The sequence below is a fragment of the Lissotriton helveticus genome, chromosome 8, assembly GCF_964261635.1.
Source record: "Lissotriton helveticus chromosome 8, aLisHel1.1, whole genome shotgun sequence".
NCBI lineage: Eukaryota > Metazoa > Chordata > Amphibia > Caudata > Salamandridae > Lissotriton > Lissotriton helveticus.
This window is the reverse complement of record NC_136069.1, coordinates 1,070,159,949-1,070,181,802: the sequence shown is the minus strand read 5'-3', so window position 1 is coordinate 1,070,181,802 and position 21,854 is coordinate 1,070,159,949. Positions and strand designations below refer to the sequence as shown.

Here is a 21,854-nt window from a genome sequence, read left to right as displayed (position 1 = left end):
CTTCACGAATAGCAGAGGGGTCCTGCGACGTCCGTGCCCACCTGAAGTGAACAAAACATATGCATCCTGTGTGATACCAGGCCCTACTCGATATGTTGCTACTGTGGGATATAATAACTCATATATACAATACTACTAAGCTACCAATCTCTGAACCTAAAGTTGAATGTTATGTAATAAAAAGAATAGTTGCAATACCGGTCGGCTGCGGCTGAATGTTGACGCGGCACCGACAATGAAATACAATTAAAATACTTTGTCTTGCTGCAACAATAAAAACAATTTAAAAACAAGATTGAGCAGCATATATTTAAGGCCCAACCCACCTGTCCTGGGGAATAGACAGCCTGAAGACATAGCTACTGGTCAGACGGGAAATCTATCTAGGTTATCATGTCATGATGTGGTCCGCCCACCCCCTTCTTTGGTAATTCCTCCAAAACCATCTATACCACTCTTACCATCATATAACGCTGTATTGATTGGCAGGGAAGGGCCAAAGGGCCCAGTGGGGAGACTACAGGGTTTGGGAGGGGACTTGTCGGCGGTTGTTTCTCTCCACATTACACCTGAGGCAACACCACACACCATAGTACTGGCCAATGTCCCGAAACTCCAACTTCGAGAAGTGGAACACTGGTCCTCACTTAAGAATAAGGCCCTCCTTTTTCAGAACACTAAGACAGGGCTTGGGAACCATCTCTTCACAGAGTTTAAGATGGTTAGAAGGTTTGCTTGGGTAGGCCATTCCAACAAAGGCCTGGATGGTGACTGTGTAGTTTTAAGGTTCAGGTCTCTGAACATGGTTCAGTGTATCCTGGAAAGGGCTGCCTCCTTCTGGGTTAGCACAGAGGCTAATAATGTTTTCCTGTTGGAATACTTCTACCAATCAGGCATAAACCCCAGAGGGGCAACCCAGAGGATACATTTGAACCCATTAGGCCCTAACAATTGTGCAGTTAAGACCTCTAATAGATTTGAAGTATTTAGCTTGCTGAAAGACAATGATTGACTGTATTCTAAAACTGGTTTTACTACTCCTGGGGAATCTGTAACCAAGGTTTCAGGAGAATACAAAACTATATTGAACATCCAGAGCCAAGGGGGCCCTTTGCTAATAACAACTGATGCACCAGAGGGCCCAAATAATTGGGAAGATCGATCAGGGGCAGATGATAGTTCAACTGAGATTAAAATGAATGGTGTGTGTTCAAAACTGGGTAAAACTGTTTTTTGTGTAACCCCTGGTAATAACCGGTTCCATCCAAGTTGTAACTCTAGCCCTGGTCCTTTAAAATTTGCTTTGGTTTCATGGAACATTGCTGGGTTAAAGAACAAATTAACATCACTAGACTGGCTATCTTTCATTGATCAAAATGATGTTTTGATATTTCAGGAATCCTGGTCAATGGACCCGGAGTTTAGACAAGGTTATTTAACATTTTTTAAGCCTGCTATTCCTGGTCAGCGGGGTAGACCTATGGGGGGACTAACCGCCCGGGTGAGACTGGATGACAGCTATAAAGCTCAAAAGATGAACTCTGAGAGCAGTGATATCTTAATAATTAAAATCCAGATCCTGGAGATCGAGGGACCTTTTTATTTTCAATATCTATGCTAGAGGGAAGCCCGGAGGCAAAGCCTCTGATTTTGTTGCCCTGTTAGATTGCTATCTTGATTATTATAAAGGAATGGGTAATATATTAGTAGCGGGTGATTTCAATTGTTGCTTTGAACCTCTAGATACCAATGATGTAGGTCTTGCCCTTGAGGAGGATCTTTCTTGGGACATTCCGCAACTATCACTACACCCCATTAAAAAGTGGACAGAAGCTGCACTGCAGCTAAAAGTATTATGCTTAGAACACGGGGGTAAGGGCTGTGAATGGGAGGACGAAATCAGATAAGCAGGGTGCTCCCACATTCAGTAGCGGACCGCATAGTAGTCGTATAGACTATATACTTTTTAATAAGGAACATTGGTACTTTCTCAAGGACATGGTTGTCATGGAAATGGTGGAAAGTGACCACAACGCCCTGGTACTGTGTCTTCATTTGTTAGGAAGTTATGCCCCAGAAGTGTGTTCAGTGGGTACTGAAGTGCAGCTTAGCAATGATACCAGGAGAGTAACATGGTCAATTTGTCTCAACAAAGAGGATCATTTAGTGGTTTTGAGCAAGTTGGTCTCCGAGGCAACAGTAGATCTTCAAAATTGTTTTACGCAGCAGGAAATTGAGTCTAAAGTCATTCCTATCCATACTAAAAATTTTAACAAGCTCATGGGCTTTTTTACAATTAACGTACAAAATTCCAAGAACAGTGCCAAACTAGTGGTGGAAACATAGTATGGGAAATCTTGTAGGGAAGCATATAAAGCATTAGCTAGGGCGATAAGATCTAAAAACAGGGACAGAATTAAAAATGCGAGGGCGGAATATAAGCAAGTGCAACATAAGGCTAAAAGGGAATGGGACGAGCAGTATTGGAACGAGCTACACCATGCCAGTAAAGACAGGAATATGGTTGCATTCTGGCATTTGGTCAAATGGGGCAAGGTAGTGTATCACCTTTCAACCATATAGCACCGAAATGGTGGGTTTCACTTTTTATGACTCAATTTGCCTCCCCTGTTCGAGATTCTGAGCCGTGCCATGGTTTTCCCAATATCCCTGTAGACATTCCTCCCTTACATTTCACCAAGCTGGAGGTTGATATAGCACTTAACACGGCCCGAGGGGTAGAGCACCCGGGTTGGACTGTGTACCAGCTGACCTGTTCTTACATGAAAAGGAAGTATGGGTGACTTACATCCAGTCCCTGGCGAACGCTATTGCAAAAGGCTCCCCTATACCTGATTCATGGAAGGGCGCTGAGATTATCCTGATTTTTAAAAAGGGGGATTGTTCAGATCCTGGTAATTATAGGCCCATAAGTTTAATTGATTGTATCCAGAAGGTGACTGCTAGGCTCGTGTTGAGCAGAATCCAAGGCTGCATCAACAAGTTTGATATCCTGTCCCCTTTACAGGCTGTGTTCCACTCACACACGAGCACTATCGATCAGGTTTTTAGATTTGTTTTAATTTACTGGCGTGCGGTGATCTTTTGAGGCGGCATGCTGTATGCCGCGTTTGTAGATCTTAAGTCGGCATTCGACTTAGTGCTGCATGCCAAGATGTGGAGTGTTTTCGCTGAACAGAATATGCCCCTGTATCTACTGGCTTTTCTAATCAAACTTCATGATGCGAACTTCGCACAAGTGCGATGGGGTCAGCAAGGGAGGCAACCGATAGATTCCCGATCGCCAGAGGGGTTCGTCAAGGGAGTGTAATTGCGCCAACACTCTTTTCCTTGCACATTAACAGGGTAATCCAGTATTTTATGAATCACCCCACTGACGCTCCCACACTTGATGGTAGGAAGATCCCTCTGCTAATGTTTGCAGATGATACCCTGTTAATCTCTAAAAAGCAACAAGGTCTCCAGAAGGCGATTGTGAGATTTGAGGTGTTTTGCCAGGACCATGGTCTTAATATTAATGTGAACAAGACAAAGTTCATGGTGTTACATAAGCATAAGATTGTAAGAGAGAGGGTAGCTATGAATGAAGTCACTTTAGAGCAGACCCAAGTTTTTACCTACTCACCTACTTCTTTTTACTGTTCACAATCCCGGGAGAGTATTGCAAGATGGCAGCATTTAAAAAAAATTGAATTTATATGTTATTCATGACAGTACTTATGCCTTATAAAACACCTCTCAATAACTAGGTACACAGAATGCCTTTCTAGTAGTAGACAGCATTGAGAACTCACCTACTTATGTTTTACTTTTCACAAACCACCAAGAATCCCACAGGATCACAAACATTTTGAAAACGAATATACATTTATTCCCAACACAGTAGTTATGCCTTCAGGCCTCCTGTCCAAATCTAAAGGGACAAGATGTCTTTCTCCTGCCCCCATATTTAACTATTTTACCTAATTCTCACAACAACTACAAATTTTCACAGTGAACAGTAATGGCGGCCATTTAATTTCAAAACCTCCAAGAGCCAGCCAAACAGAGCCTTGCTCCAACGTGACTCGTGTGAGAAGGGTGAAGAGGAAAACAAGCTTCTCAGCAAATCACGGGATCCATTTTAAAATTTGCTCTACTGTGAAACCCTTGCGAGACTATCATGGACCAAACCGTCCAGATATAAAATAATTTTTTAACTTTAATAGAGCACTTGATGTCTTGTATTGCTTAGTTTTCTTATATTGGTACAAAAGGGGGTGGTGATGGACGGAGCATCTGAACCAATCAAACACTCACACCCAGTCAACAGATCTGGGTTTAATCCATCACTGTTCTTTAGCCCACTCTGCCACCCCAGTTCAGACATATGCAAATCAGTCTGACCCTGTGCCTCATGGGAACAGTCCAGCCCGAACTGCCAAGCCAGGCCTTCCCTGGACCGGAATCAAGCTTCCTAGGACCGGTTTCTGGTATTTCAGCTGTCTTCAGCCAGGCTTGCTTGAATCCAGTGGCAAAGTGAGTAAGGGACTCACGTCTGAGCGTACCCTGCCAACTTATGGCGAACAAAGCGGTACAAAAGGGGGTGGTGATGGACGGAGCATCTGAACCAATCAAACACTCACACCCAGTCAACAGATCTGGGTTTAATCCATCACCGTTCTTTAGCCCACTCTGCCACCCAGTTCAGACATGGCCATATGCAAATCAGTCTGACCCTGTGCCTCATGGGAACAGTCCAGCACGAACTGCCAAGCCATGCCTTCCCTGGATCGGAATCAAGCTTCCTACGACCGGTTTCTGGCTTTTCAGCCGTCTTCAGCCAGGCTTGCTTGAATCCAGTGGCAAAGTGAGCAAGGGACTCACGTCTGAGCATACCCTGCCAACTTATGGCGCACAAAGTGGTACAAAAGGGGGTGGTGATGGACGGAGCATCTGAACCAATCAAACACTCGCACCCAGTCAACAGATCTGGGTTTAACCATCACCATTCTTTAGCCCACTCGGCCACCCCAGTTCAGACATGGCCATATGCAAATCAGTCTGACCCTGTGCCTCATGGGAACAGTCCAGCCCGAACTGCCAAGCCATGCCTTCCCTGGACCGGAATCAAGCTTCCTAGGACCGGTTTCTGGCATTTCAGCCGTCTTCAGCCAGGCTTGCTTGAATCCAGTGGCAAAGTGAGCAAGGGACTCACGTCTGAGCATACCCTGCCAACTTATGGCGAACAAAGTGGTACAAAAGGGGGTGGTGATGGACGGAGCATCTGAACCAATCAAACACTCACACCCAGTCAACAGATCTGGGTTTAATCCATCACCGTTCTTTAGCCCACTCTGCCACGCCAGTTCAGAAGTGGCCATATGCAAATCAGTCTGACCCTGTGCCTCATGGGAATTGTCCAGCCCGAACTGCCAAGCCATGCCTTCCCTGGACCGGAAACAAGCTTCCTAGGACCGTTTCTGGCATTACAGCCGTCTTCAGCCAGGCTTGCTTGAATCCAGTGGCAAAGTGAGCAAGGGACGCACGTCTGAGCATACCCTGCCAATTTATGGCGAACAAAGCGGTACAAAAGGGGGTGGTGATGGACGGAGCATCAGAACCAAGCAAACACTCACACCCAGTCAACAGATCTGGGTTTAATCCATCACCGTTCTTTAACCCACTCTGCCACCCCAGTTCAGACATGGCCATATGCAAATCAGTCTGACCCAGTGCCATATGCAAATCAAATCAGCTCCTTACTCCCAAATTCCTCTCGTGAAAAGAGTATCAGCACTCGCGGGGAGGATTTTCAGATATTTATTTCATAAACAGACGCGTTTCGGATTTCCTTTGTCATTGTTTTCAAAAAGACACTGAGAGCGGCCATTTTGACTGCTTGCGTCCTGATTAATAGACATAGAAAGGAGACTTCACCATTGTAAATCAATTCTTTTCATGCATGAAATATGATTTTCTTGTGATTTACGAACTGGGAGACTAGACAATGAAGAACGCACTCTGTCACAGAGGAACAGAGATGTAGGAACAGAACAAGAAGTACCATCAACTAGTTTCAAACGTGTGTCACAATTTACGCCTCAACTGTCATATGACGCAACCGATGCATTCTCAGATGCAGTATTGAAAGATTTAATTAGGCTCCGCACGAAGAGGGAAATTCCTAAAATGACTAAGAAGAACATCTCTAAAGAGCAAAGACACATATTGCATGAATTTGAAACAAATCATTAGATCATCTGCAAACCCGCAGACGAAGGGGGAAATATTGTTCTAATGACGAGGGAACAATATTGCCAGGAGGCATTAAGACAGTTGAACGACAACAAGTTTTATGAGAGAACATCAACTATTTCTTGGTAGGGGTTACTATGTGGGACAAAATGCTTGACTTCAAGATAGACAATTTGGAAGATGGTGATCATTACCAGCTACAATTAATCTTATCAGGATCTGTGATCCAAGAACTGGATGTGTCTGCTATACCCACTGCTCTACTACCAAATGTGGGAAATGATCGCAGATCAATAAAGTGGCCCTTGATATTGGGAAATACAGTGATTTTAACTTAAATCTATAATGCTTTCACTCCCTTTATTGACCTTCCTGTTACCGATATCCATATAGTTGATGTACATAATAATCTGGCTGGCACCCTAAAAGTACTCTTAACTAAAGCACCAGCAAGAAATCCAACTGCATCCCCAAAGAAAAGCATATTGAGCAATCCTTGGTATACGAAGGAATGCAGTAGGGCAACAAAAGACCTAGGGCCCGATGTAGGTAATTTTTTTTTACCGGTTCATAAATACCGACTCATACCTAATCGGTATTTATGAACCGAAAACCCAAATGTAGGTAAAAATCCAGAAAAAAATACCGAATCGGTATCAATCGGTATTCAAACTCGGTAAATACCGATTCGGTAATATCCGACTCGGTAACACCCATACAACCCTATGGCCTTCCAGTCCCATAGGAATGAATGGGAGACACCGAATCGGAATTTACCGAATTGGTAAATACCGAATCGGTAAATACCGAATCGGTAAAATCCGATCTCGAAATTTCGAATACATGACATGTGAGCCTGTGCACCAATCAGGGACACCCACCACACCCCACATCCTAGCATCTGAGAGATCAGCCAATCAGTTGCAAGTACCACACCCCAGTACCTGGAGGTGGCCACACCCATGCAGGTGCAGAGCAACAGAACTGCAGAGAGAGCTGGAAGGGAGACAGAGGAGCAGGCTGCAGTGAGACCAAGAGAAACAGCATGGAGTCCCAGGAGGAACAAAAGGATGGAGGGGACAGGAAGAGAAAGGTGAAATTCAGCCCAACAGAGCTCCAGGTGCTGGTGGAGGAGGTTGTGCAGCACTACAGCCAGCTGTTCGGGAAACAGTCTCTGCTTGTAGCTGAGTCTGTAAAGAGGACCACCTGGCTGGCAATACAGAGCAAGGTCAATGCTCTAGGAGTGACCCACAGAGAAATTGACGACATGAAGAAGAGGTGGTATGATCTGAGGATCACCACCAAAAAAAAACTAGCCACCCAGAGGAAGGAATCAGCAGCAACCGGTGGGGGGAAGAGCCGTGCCCCAAGTCTCACCGACCTGGAGCAGCTCGTGGAATCAACCATGGAGCCTGAAAGCATACATGGGATCGAGAATGCTGATAGCTCAGCCAGAGCTGCAAGTAAGAAAGGTAAGATGCATGGACATGTACCCCACCCATTCCCAGGCCCCTTCCCCAATGTGGGTGAATCACTCACAATCTAGCACACATGACTGTAGTCCCCAGCAATGCATCATGGTAGTTGTAGTCATAGGTACATACATCAAAGCTGCCAACACCGAACCCTGCATGCCATGCCACACTCCCAATGCACAAACAGTCTAGGCAAATGAAAATGTGTGTTAGGAATCTGTGTTGGGAAAACAGGCAGCTAATCATTGTCCATGTCTGTTCACAGGAGAGTCATCGCGCAGAGCAGCGCCAGGAGGGGAGTGTAGTGCCACAACATCGTCTGCGCGGGAGAAGGCAAAAGACACTGCTGGACCTAGCACTGTGCCTGAGGAAACATCCACACCCCAGGCACCCACAGCAATGGAGCACGACACCACTGCTCAGCCACTCTCGCCCCTGCTGTTCGACACACAGACTCAGCCAGCACCAGCAGAAGCCACAACACCCAGCTCAGGGTCCCCTGTGCGCGTGAGGCCAAGGAGGCAGGATGTCCCACCTTTACGGATCCTGGAGAGCTCCGATGAGGAAGTGGTAGTGGCTCCCAGACCTACTACACCAACAATGGCTGGCCACGCTGGACAACTTGGCTCACTGGGATCTGGCCGTGCAGGTGACCGTGTCCGTAGGGCACAAGAGCAGGATGAGGGGCAGGATGTGCAGGGTGTCTTCGCTGGGCTTGAAGCCACAATGGTGAAAGTCCAGCGTATGCAGGCCAAAGGCATCATGGCTGTGCACCGGCAGGTGCACATCCTGAATACCAGGATGTCGGACATTGATCGGGGGATAGGTGCATGGCAAGGGGAATGGAGGCCATGGGCAAAGGGATGGAGGCAATGGGCAAAGGGATGGAGTCCATGGCAGAGGGGGTGAGGGGCATGGAGGTGCGCATGGGCTCCCTCTGTGACAGGCTGCAAAGTGACCAAGAAGAGAGGCGCAGGTATATGCGCGAGGTCAGGCTGCTCAATCAGTCGATTAACCGGTTGGCAACTTCCACCACCCTGCAGTGTCGCCGCTCTGTTAATCTGCAGACTGACATTGTTCACTGCTGCAGTGACTTGTCCCGGGGGATGGGGAGGGTGACATCAGCAATGGAGGCAATGCTGACACAGCTGACAGCCACAGGTGGCAACATGGTTGTTGGGGACACTGAGGAGTCAACGAGCAGGAGTGGGTCCAGCACGCCTGTTCAGGACATACCTAGGAGCAGCAGACTCCATGCCGAAGACACTGGCACCACTGCACATGTAGACCCCCAGCCCCGTGCCTCGCAAAACATCATGCGTAAGCGCAAGCATTGAAAGATATATTGATCACAGGACAGGTCAAAGTGAGGAAACTTTGGCAAAAGATTGTGCAAGGTGCATTTAATTTGATTAATGTTTTTTTGGAAGGTGCAGTTGTGTACATTAAAGTGAGTGTTCCAATCACTGGACATGGCTGTGTGTCATCGCTCAATTAGAATTATCTGTTGGTAATTTCAGCACGTCGCAGTAGACCATCTGTTGCTGGTGCTGCTCCTGCTGCATTGTGAGCTGCTTGTACTGTCCCATCATCAAAGTCCTCATGATATGTGAGTTCTATCTCTGTGCCCTCCTTGGTGGCAAGATTGTGCAGCATGGCGCAGGTCGCAATAATCTTGCAACAGATTATTGGCGTGTACTGACGTGCACCTCCACTCTTATGGAGGCACCTAGATCTACTTTTCAGCAGCCCAAATGTACGTTCCACCACCCAACGTGTTGTTCTGTGTGCCAGGTTATAACGCCTTTCACTCCTGGTGGATGGGTTCAGGTAGGGGGTGAGCACAAATGAACGCAGGGCATATGCACTGTCACCTGGGTGGGAAAGGATAATTAGATTAGTCACATACTCAGGAGTGCTCCTTCTGCATGAACTGTCAGAGTGTCTCACACATACTTACCCAGCAGGTATCCATCACCAAAATCACCAGCAACAAGGCGTCTGTATATCCCACTGTTGGTGAATATGTAGGAGTCGTGGGTACTCCCAGGATATTTGGCTACAATGTCCGTTATCATGTTGCTAGCGTTGCAGATCACCTGCACATTGATTGAATGTGTGGACTTCCGGTTTCTGTAAATGTGCTCAGTTGCTGCAGGTGGGCATAGTGGGATGTGCGTACCATCGATGCATCCTATTATGTGCGGGAACTGTGCAAGTTGATAAAATTCGGTTTTTGTCCTTGCTAGTTCTGCAGGTGTCTCAGGGAACTCAATGTAGTGCTCCATCCTCTGCATCATGGCGTTTAGGAATTTTCTGAAGAAGCGTGACAGGCAGCTCTGGGACACTCCACCTACAGTGGCTATCACGTGCTGGTAGCTCCCAGAGGCAAGAAGGTGTAGGCAGCACAGCACCTGTACATGGGGTGGGATGGCATGTGCTCTTGGGGTTGGGTGTTCCAGATATGGGTGGAGGTCCCTGATCAAGTCCAGGATTGTTCTGGGGTGGAGTCGGTACCTTTGCAGGATCTCTGCTTCAGTGAGTTGGAAGAGGGTGATCCTCTGCCTATATACCTGCTCCTCCCTTAGCCAGACCCTCTCTCCTGCTGCCTGTATCCGTAGCCGCCTTGCAATTACGTAGAAGGCCGCCATTGTGGGTGTACTGTTGCATTTTGGGAGCTTCTTATATATCCTGTTCCTGGTTTCCACCTGCTTCCAATCCATGTTAAATACCGACTCTTAAATACCGAATTTCACGAAATTCTGTATTTCCTGACTTTGCTACATCTCAAATGGCCTTTTTTACCACTTCGGTAAATATGAATTCGGTATTTACCGATTCGGTAACTTACCATTTCTTATTTACTGATTCGGAGATTATGTATTCGGTGAATTCCGAATCGTGTAATACCGAATCGGTGTTTTACCGACTGGTATTTACCGATTCGGTACGTTTTTGGTGACATACATCTCGATGCACTAATACCGGTCGGTAATGGCCGAATTTACCGATTTTCGGCCGTTACCGACCGGTATTTGGCTACCTACATCGGGCCCTTAGTGAAAGCTTTAAAATCGAAATCACCGTCTGAGGTATGTGCAGCCAGAGTTCAGTGTAAGACAGCATTGATAGTAGCCAAGCATAACTGAGTCAATTCAAATTGGTTGAACTTAGTTAATAGGACGTTTTGAAAATAATAGCCCACGGGAGCAAGGATTCAGACTCACTGAATGACTGCTATATGAATCAGAATGAATCAGTAGAACACTTTGCAAATCTTTACTCACATGGCAATGATGATGACCACTCACTTTTCATAGCCCCTCCTACTCGTGTTTGTGGTTGCGCAACACGTGCCATGTCACTAGAACCATATGTCACCCTAGAGGCGACAAAGTGAGCATCAGGGTTATTAAACTGTGTAAAGTCACTTGCCCAGATAAACTTCCAGGAAAGTTATTGTGACAGCCCTAACAATATGGTGCCCATATTTCAATCTGTTGTGTACCTCTACAGTCTTAGGAGCCCCAAAACCAGACACCAAGAAAGGTACTGAGATATTTCCCATTTATAAAAAAAGAAGATCTAAACAATCAGGGATATCTATAGACCAATTAGCCTTCTGGATATTCTTCAGAAGGTCTATGCATGACAGATTGAATAAACTCATAGATTTGATAGAGGCCAGTAAGATCTTGTCACCTTACCAGGCAGGATTAAAATCAAGAGTGAGCACAATAGGCCATGTGTTTAGGCTCATTCTCATCATCTGCAAATACACAAAGCTGAGGGATGGCCATTTATATATAGCCTTTGTTGATCTAAGGGCAACCTTTGATCTAGTTCCCAGGGGATCGTTGCGGGCTTCATTCAAGGAGCTGGGAGTTCCCCAGGATCTTCTTATTCATCTAATAAAATTACACCATAAGAATTATGGTCAAGTCTGCTGGGATCCACGGGGTCAATTTACCGATCGTATCCCTACACGTAGAGGTGTGAAACAAGGTTGTCTTCTTATGCCCACACTTTTCTCCCTTTATGTGAATTATGTTATTACGGTTCTTCTTAAATGCAATAATGTTTCTACACAGTTAGAACGGTCCCAGTCCCTGCACTTTTATTCGCAGGTGACACTCTTCTATTATCACAAATATCGAGAGGTTTGCAGAAATTACTGGATAATTTCAATCTATATTGCGAAAACAATGGTCTGGAGATTAATTCCCTTAAGACCAAATTTATGGTGCTGAGGCCTCATTAGTCTGCAGCAGAAGAAACTTGAATGTATGACAAGATTTGAGTATCTGGGCATTACACTATATAGTAAATTACTCACGGCTCCACACATCCAAAGCGAAGAGCATTACTTCATCATAGAGCCATGGCAATCTCTAAAATGCATCAGGCAACATTGTCTAGAGCAATTGGCCTTTGTAAATTACCAGCACAAGCAGCAGCCCTATCTGGTGCTGAAATCTGGGACCTTTCTAATACAGAATTGCTGACCGAGAGTAAAAAAACATTTGTAAGGTCCCTTTTACACCTCTCCAAAAGTACACATTTTATTCCTATGTTCCATGATGTTGCAATCAAGAGAATAGAGCATGTAGCATTGTTAAGGCCCCTCCTCTTCTGGGTTGTGTTTTGAGTAGTAGAGGAACTTGCGCCACATAGGAGCTTGGCCAACACACCACCTTTCCATGGTTTAGGCACGTTGAATCTTGGTTTACCAAATTGGGGCTCAGGACATTTTGGACTGATCCCTACTCCCTAAATGTGACTTCCAGAATGCAATTGAAATCCCTTTTTGGGATTATGATATTTCTGGCTTACACCACAGTTGCAGTTTGGCTAGACTGTTAGCTCAATTTTTGGAACTAAAGTCCAGAACCTATTTTGAAGAGTTTTTGGATGCACCCCAGCCTCAGCTGGCCAAGACCCTGTACATAAAGTTCTGTTACGATATTTCAGAAATTGAGAAAGGCAGTTTCTTCTGAAGATGGAATTTGCTCTATGTGTCAAATGAACACTAAGAAATTGTTTCCCATTTTCTGTGTTTTTTTGCCCATTCTCTGCAAGGCCAAGAAGCAATACTTTGTATTCACCTAGGTTTTAGGCAATACCTTGAAGCATTAAGGGTATTAAAAGGTCATACCTGTAATTACATACTGGCCAGCATGAGCAGCTACGTATTTGCTGTAGGGCGCATGTGGAAGCAAAGGGATTAATATGTTAATGGGTTATTGCCATTTTAAATCTGTTTTTTCACTGTAGCTTGGTTTAGCTAAATTGCACACAATAAGCTTGAGTATGTAATTTGAGCACCTAATTCAAGATGTAGGTTTTTAGCTTAAGTGCAATTGACAACTGACAAAATGAACAATGAAAGAACAATGATAAGAGTCATTGAGTGTGTTAATTGCACTGCTCCTTGTTCATTTATTTGACTGTAATGCTACATGTTTTGTTTTATTTTTTTATTTTTAAATAGCTCAAACTAAACCCGAAGATATCGGGTATCAGAGTGCTTTACATGAGCACCAGTTTCATTGCACAAGGACACATTCATTTTTGTTAGGCACAGGGAGATTCAGTGATTTGCCCAGAATCACAGGATGTTAAGGGCCGTTGCTTAGACTCGAAACTAGTTCCTCAGCTTCGAGGTCGACCACTCTAGCTCTAAGGCTACATTCTCTCCTGGTCGTTATGATCACATGATTTTAACCGTTCAAAGAAGCATTTGCACTTCAAATCTGCACATCATTAATTGTAAAGCTGCTAACGACTTGTTCATTTGGATTTCTAGCTAATAATATGAAACAATGTCCCTGTAATGCAAACGTACTGCCATGTGACTGTTTTTTTTAAGATTATCCGTGTATTGTATGAAGGAAATGTTTTTAGTTGTATGTTTAAAAAAAATATTTTTTCTGAAATACACAATTTGTATACATTTTTATATATATAGTATTAAATATTAGTGGAACATATTTAATTTACAGTATATTAAATGTATATGTTAAAATATTTAACATTTACTATTTTAAACCCAATAATAAAAATCAATATTGTTGTCTATTTTCTGACCATATTACTGTCAACAATATTTTTTCCTGATATTTGTGTACTTACCGTTATAAATATAGGAGCACAATAATCTGGTGAACAATGTTTTTGAAAACCTTGGACAAAGGACTTTGCTACGCCCTCAGAGTGGGCATAGTGTTGCCTACTTCGCCCTTTGCAAAGTAGGCGTAGCAGGCAACACTACGCCCACTCCGTGGGCGTAGCGAAGTTGCCCGCCACCCACTACCCGCCCTCCCCTACATACCTAATTTGTGCAAATACTAAAAGAAAAGTAAATAAAAGGCACTTACCTTGTCCGCTGCATCCCGGGGCTCCCTCATCTCGTTCGCGCTGCCGTCTTGGATACCAATGCGCATGCGCGGCCGCCCGCGCATGCGCATTTCTCACGTGAAATGCGCATGCGCGGCCGCCCGCGCATGCGCATTGGTATCCAAGACGGTGGCGCGAACGAGAAGAGGGAGCCCCGGGACGCAGCGGAATAGGTAAGTGCTTTTTATTTACTTTTCTTTTAGTATTTACACAAATTAGGTATGTAGGGGAGGGGGGCAGGCGGCGCGTAGTGGGGCTACGCGAAGTGCGTAGGTGGGCGTAGTTTCTCGCCCACTTTGTGTAGCTTCGCGTAGCCCCACTACGCATACTACGCCCACCCTTAGTTTTTGACACAATATTTATGTCATTGATATTGTTTACCACAATATTGTGTCAGTGATTCGTATAACTGTCTTTCCCAGAGTACAGTAATAAAATGTATGTACATAATAAACTATGGAATAAAAATTATTGCTGGTGCTATTGATGCTACCCACATCTATATGCGGCATGATGGAAATAGGACTGGCCACCAGAAATAACGAATGGGCATGGCACAGGCTATCAGGAATTTTTTTTAAACTGGCAATTCCATATGAGGTATGGGGACCATTATTGACCAGGCGCTCATGCTGTTGTAAGAGGAGTAGTGGGGACATGGAACCTGCTGCTGTAAAAAAGACACCGCAGTACAAGTTGCTCCTTACAGTCTTTTTTTCCTTAAGCAATTTAGATGGAGCTTACTGAACTCCACCTTTTGAAATACATATTTTCATAATTTTAAACAACGCAGCAATATGGTGAGTATAACTGGCATTCCTGCACTCTCAGAAGTTCTGCTCTTTGTCCTTTGCAAGAGACAACACTTATGATCCTTCATATCTGTTTAGGCAACTAGTAATCTGAGGAATCTGATCAGCTGCAATTCAGAGGAGGTTTTGCCAATATAGCATTAGTGGATTCATGCCTTTGCTGGTGAGAGGTATAAAATCTACAGGATGAAAACGCCGTGTGACCAATTCATCATTTGACCCTTTCAAGGCAGACAAAAAGGGTAATCCATGCCCCCCCAACAATACACTGGCACCTGTGAAAGGAAGTTCAACACAATGTAGTCCATCTCATCAAAGTCCTGAAAAAAATCAACCACATCACCCCAACACTGAGGAACCTTCACTACCACCTACCGACGTTGAACCATCTTCTAAACTAGTGACATCTTCTACATGACCTTGAAAAACAAGACCCTTGGCTTAATGTATGTATTTGTTTTTGAATCATTTACAAATTAGGTCATGTAGAGAAAGCCCATTGGGATTTATACACAATCTATGAGCCTATAATGATGTTTGGGCATGTTTGTTGTAATCACTGGCGGGGGATGAGTTCATGGGGTTCCCTTCTGACGCTGCCACTCTTTCTTCTCAGCAAAATGACTAACAGGCATTGGAAAGAAAAGTGGCTGCAGATAGTTAGGCAACTCCATGAGTTGGCATTAAACTAATTGTCTGTCCCCAAACCTGTTCGAGTTTCTACCGAGCCCATGTGAAATTGCCTGCCAAGGCGCAGTGCGGGTGAGATTGGCACACAAAATTCACTTTCCAGCACCGTTGTCCTCCTGACCTTTTAAAGCACAAGAGCAACCAACCCATTATGCTTTGGGGAACCTAGATTAATGTGGACATGAGGAACAGTGTTCCACCAGGGATTCATTCAATATACAAATGCATAGTTAATAGCAAATACATTTCTACACACAACGACTGTTTAGAAATTCAATAATCTAGGCTCCCTGTAGTCCCCAAAAACTGTTTATTTGATGAAATTCACCGAAAATGTGTAAAAAAAAGAGCTAAATAAAAGAAAACAAGTGCTTAGTGCCCCCAATGATCACACCAAAGTGAAAAACATTGGGGCCATAAATACAAAAAACAGACAATTCCCGTCTAAATAGTGGAACTAAGATAGAGCAATTATCACCATCCTCAGCTCGGCCTAACAATGGGTAAACACGGCCTAGTCTGAGTATCATAGTGTTGGCGATGTTTTAACCTCTGGGGTCATTTCGGAGGTGTCATCAGGACAAAAAGAATGTGGGACACCTTTGAGAAAAATAAAGACAAAATAGTCAAGAAGCTGTAATGTTTTCGGAGGAAGAGTTGGTTCTGATGAGGTGATTTCTGCTGGGTCGTTGATAGGCTGTAAAAATGACCATACTAAACGAGTGCTTTTTGCGATACTGCAGTGATATTCTCATACCCATGACACCCAACCTAACGATGTAAAATAATTCAAGCTCGAAATTCAGTGGAAGACAGAGCGTTAGACACGTTACATGCGCCAGTGAGTCTTGAATTACGAGTCCTTCTTCCACTTCCTTCATGTTCGTCAGGTGTCTAGGCCAGCACTCCTTTACATAAGAAATTTTACCCCAGGTCAAAATATGTGAAATATGGATGCAGGTGAGTATAGTCATTGGGCTTTCATTCCATGCCCAATTTGGGCTTCCGATCCAAAGTGTATATTCTTGATCTAGAGAAAGGCCACTCTATCAAGATCTTTTAAAGTGAATGGTTTGCATAAAATCACTGTGCTTACTATGTGTTTGTGTTACCTTCAGTCCCACTTCCTTGAGACTCACAGGCATATTAACCCTGGAAAGCAATAAACAAAAGGCCAAGGAAAGATTTGTAGAACGGCAACTTGATTTCGAGAAAAGTCAAGCAATGAAATTGCAAACCATTAAACCCTTAAAGGTTTGGAAAATGAATGTTTGCAGCACCACAACTATGTTTGCCCACGCAAAAATAATATACATAAACATAAACATTTGTGACCAGGACACTACAGAATAAATTTGATAACTTACAGTTTGAATTCCCAGAGCCTGCAATTTTTCGTTCAATCCCTGTTCCAAAATGGCTCGCAGTTCCTGACCCAGGGTGGGATTAGTCTTCAGCGCATCCGCTAGTTGTTCTTTACTTGTTCCTAGTGTGTCTTCAAGTTGGTCTTTTTCTGGGGGAAAAAACAACCAATGTGACTGAAATAGTTTTCATCCATTTGGTAATTCTTCGTTGGTGAAAATGCACAAAAGGTTAGGAGTTTTCTAATAATTAATATTTCAGTTATCATCGGCAAATTCACTGAGCAGTAACATCTAAATGCTGCCGACCACTTCACTGGGCCACCCTACATTTTGCGACCTCCCTGAAGTGCCAACTAACAGGAACTACTTTGTGGCTGTGTGTTGTTTTCAGATGTGCATGTACAATCCAAAGTGGTCAGCATATATGGAAGATTTAGGCTAAAGATGAAAAATCTAAGCTATCCCTTAAGATGAGTCTAAAAGCTTAGGGCATCATTATGATGGCTGTGCGCCGGGCATCTAACCACCATCATTTCGGGCACGAGATGGTCCAACAAGGAGTAGGTGGTCCAGACAGCCCAATTACAATACGACTGCTATGCAGGCAGTTGGAAAATGCTTTTTACTATTACGGCTTGTGTAGTGGCCCAGGAACAGGTCCGCAATAGTAACAAGCATACTGATAATATTGATGAACTTTGTGCCAGGCACCATGGTGCAAACGGTGTATGGTTTTTTTGAGGGGGTACTGCATATGCCCCCCTGGCCACCTAGCAGTGACCTACCGGAGACAGGCGCCTTGCTGGGGGCCTCAAAAGTCTTTTTTACAGCCTTTTTGTAGCGGTGGGATCACCATGAAAAGGCTGTCGGAAACTGACATCCTAATCCCTTTGGCGAAGCCTTCGCGGGCACCACCTCCATTGTAGAGATTAGGTTCCGATCGCTCCCAGATGGGCCCCTTGAGCCTGTCAGAGGCAGCGGTCTATCCCCTCACTCAAATCGCTCTGACCACCAGTTTTGTATCCAGCAGTCGGGCCGATACCATGGATGTCAGACAGACCGCCACCGACAGCCTGTTGGTGGTGGTACGCCCAACATCGTAATCAGGCCCTTACATGTGAGACCAACACAGAGTATAAAAGACAAGCTTCCTATTCTGTACTCAATATAGTAAAATTAAAAATAAAAACTGTTCATATTTTAAAAAGGTCTGGACGACAGAGACCCCCCAACAATTCATTAGTCAAGCTCTCATGTCTCAGAAGCCTGCTGCAGATAAGAAACCATTGCGCAAGCAACCCACAGCCGGACATGGCCATGACAATCTGTTAAACATAACACAATATTTTGTAGCAATATGTAATTTCGATCTTGGTTATCTCTTGTCAGAGTACTAGCTTTTAAATGTTAGTGTCTCTAAATGAACGGTAGAAGTGTCTCAGTGATGTACTACCACGCTAGATACTCTCAATATATGTGTAGAAGTTGTCCAAAGCAGCATCTCACTCCACAGGAAATCCGATTTTTGTACCATTAATAACGTTATGCCTCCTTCCCCTGTCTGCACCAAACGTGGAGAAAATTGCTTACTAGCTAACCTATGAGCATTCCAAGTTAGGTGTAAATTGATCAAGTGCTTCAAAAGTTCTAAGTGGGTTCGCACAACTGTTTTTCTGTTTCTAAACAACGAGGCTTCCCTTAGCAGATATCTCTGAGTATGAAGCTCAGAAACTGCGGAACAATGGTTAGCACATGTTTTATGGTGCAGTAGCCTTTCCATTTGTGATATTTCTTGGTTTGGTGAAAATCTGTTCAGTCATATCCGAGATACAAGACAAAATGTGCCTGGGGAAAGTAAGTATATTTATTAAATTGTGTACAATCTAAGTGATTCGCAACACACTGTGAATGAGAACTAGACACTCACGTCAAGTGCCTTTTCCTCCCCATGGTCTGAAACATTAGGAGGAAAAAAGAAAAAGAAAGCAGCAAGCAAGAGAGTCAATGTTTGTACGCCCACTCACTGCCAGGCACGATTACCTGCAAGCAAGCCTGCTCTCTGCCAGTAATGTGGCTTTTCCCCTAATCAACCTGGCCTGTCTTGTCTTGTCTTGCCTAAGGATGGGTGAATTCATTCATTCTCATCACAGCCTTGCCACATGGACCATTGTATGCAGTACATATCATCCTACCTTACCCAAGGGCAAGAGGGCAATATTATCTTAGTGTGGGATAGATACTACTACCCTCGTGTGGGAGGGGGTTGTACACTAAACTCCTGTTGCCTTGCTCAAGGATGAAGGGAGTGAGAAATTATACCCCCTCCCCCATTGCGCAGGGGTGAGAATTGGGGAACCTACTCCAACCCTTCAAACTGCATACATGCATGGGGTATCTAGATTCTAAACCAAACTCCTCTTTCCCAGTGGTGCTTGGGTAAGGACTACCTTCCCCTCTTGCTTTGCCCAAGATCTAAGTTGGGGCAAATTGCTTACATCCTACTTTGCCCTGGCATGAAGGGAGGATTTTACAGAGCAGACCTCCTTGTCGTGGCTAAAAGCAAGGGAGGAATGGACCATATCTCCCCCTGATGTCCCCAAATGGAATGGGGACGTTAAACAAAAACAAAAACAACCAATGAGCTGTCATCAGGTCTAGCACACTTTTACAAATAGAAGCAGTGCTCCTCAGTGGTTCAGTGTTACGTTAGCAACACTGTGCTCCTAAAACTCTATGGTCATTCACCCACTTGTTTTTTAAGATCCCCATCTGCCCTTGGGTATGGTGAGTGGGCACATGGAACACAAGTTGAAGCGGACAACTGTCACTTTCTTTCTTTCTTTCTTTCTTTCTTTCTTTCTTTCTTTCTTTCTTTCTTTCTTTCTTTCTTTCTTTCTGTCTTTCTTTTTCCTTCATTGTCTGTTTGATAATCGACAGTTGTCCGCTATCCATAGTAAGAATCCCCATGCCCCCCTTGGCCCATTAAGGGTTTGATTGCACAGTAGCGAGATTGAAAAAAGGGCGATGTTTTAATTACACATCTGGATGAGTACATACATGGTTGACTTCAGATTACGTTACACTCTGGTGATCTTCAATAGATAGAAGTCACATGACCAATACTACAATGAAAGTAGTTCCAATGAAATGCCCATATTGATTCCAGCACCTCCGTTTGACTGCAGTGATCACATGACATCACACATATTTTGTTGGTTTTTGTGAACTAAATATTCGTACTGTTGATTTTGATGATGTTCTTTGTACATTGTACATACTGGCGCACATCATGATGAATTATTATGCAACTTAATATATTTTAAGATGGCCACCGTACTGCAGCAATAGATTGCAGTACACTTTGAACATCATTGCTTCCCATGAAATTCTATGTGTGACGCATTCCTCTAATGTTTAAATGCCTTTTGAAATGTGGGTGAAGCTGACATTTGAAAAGGTGTCATGCCGAAACGCGTCTGTCAGTACTTTGTGATTTCGCCTAAAAAAATCAATTAATTGACTTTCCCCGAGTGCACCCGTTACTGTCAGCACGATTGCAGGAGTTTGAGTGGTTGTTGTACGTGGCTCACCACTGCGGTGGGTTGCACCCAGGACACGAGGTGTGGTGTATGGTGAACTTTGTTAAATACTATACATATACAAACAAGTGCCGACTGGGTGCTTGAACAGTAGGAAGGATGAAAGGCTGGAGCTTTTGCAGGGTAGTGCCCCCTTACTCGAAATTGAAAGCAACAAAGCGGGGCAGGTGACTACAGTTGTTCGCATCTACCCACCTGGGAAAGAACTCTGTTTTATTTAAGAAATGATTAGCACACCCCCTGGGGAGGACGCAGCGCACTACGATATCCAGGAGGCCATGCTGTTGGCCACGCCCACTGAGGCAGGTGTCTTAATTGAAGTGCGCGCGATGCAGTGTGCTTTCATTCTCCATGAGCAACACGCCACAGAAGAAGGAACAGTGAGTTTCCCGAAACGTGTCTGGCATAAAAACCTTGTTTGATGTGAGTTGCTGAGAAGTCTCCTGCTTGCCTGCAGCCGTTAAAACTTTGTGAGGAATTATTTTCGTCCAGTGTCCTCATTCGAATGGGTAAACCTGCACCATGTGGATATTTACATATATATATATATTACCTACTGGCGGTCGCCAGTAGGTATATATAGTTAGGACCTGGTTACCATAGGAAATGGCGAACATTTTATTGGGAATAACTTTGGCGCTGATTGAGGGATCTGCCTGTAATTGTCCTTAAATGTGCCTCGCTGCGCTCCGCTCCTTCCCTGAAAGTTTCGGGGGGATTCGTCAAGCAGGGGCCAAGAAAAAAGGGGGGACCCAAAACCTGTTTTCCCCATGTTAATTTCCATAGGGACATTCTGACAAGGCTACAGGTCGAACGGCTGAACGGAATTACACCAAACTTGGCAAAATGGTAGAGCCTGGTATGGAGCAGTGCCTTTTGTATGTTTGGTGTAAATCCGTCCAGTAGTTTTTGAGAAAATTGAATGTGAAAATGAGTCCAATGCAATTTTGCATTGGACCTTTAGACACAGCTACAGCCCGAACTGCTGAATGGAATTACTGCAAACTTGGCAAAATTGTAAAGACTGATATGCAATAATTTATTTTGTATATTTGGTAAAAATCCCTCCAGTAATTGTTGAGAAAATTGACTTTTTTCAAATTATATATCCATATGCGGACACAGTGCACGGACCTTAGCGTGCACGCGCGGAATTCTGATTGGCTGTTGGACGTCTGTCAACATTCCATTCAGTCGAAATGAGGAAGTGTTGTCCGCCATCTTGTTTTTGTGGCAGATGATAGTGGTTGTAAACAGAAG

General features: G+C 44.3%; 1 protein-coding gene across 1 annotated transcript in view; it reads right to left on the bottom strand.

Annotated features, from left to right (window-relative positions):
• LOC144771874 (cilium assembly protein DZIP1-like) overlaps positions 1 to 21,854 on the bottom strand; it is a 1,571,028-nt gene that overhangs the window by 657,827 nt on the left and 891,347 nt on the right. The window contains exon 15 of the mRNA XM_078656123.1: positions 16,999 to 17,144. Coding sequence (XP_078512249.1) covers positions 16,999 to 17,144 — 146 coding nt within the window. The remainder of the gene's footprint in view (positions 1 to 16,998; positions 17,145 to 21,854) is intronic.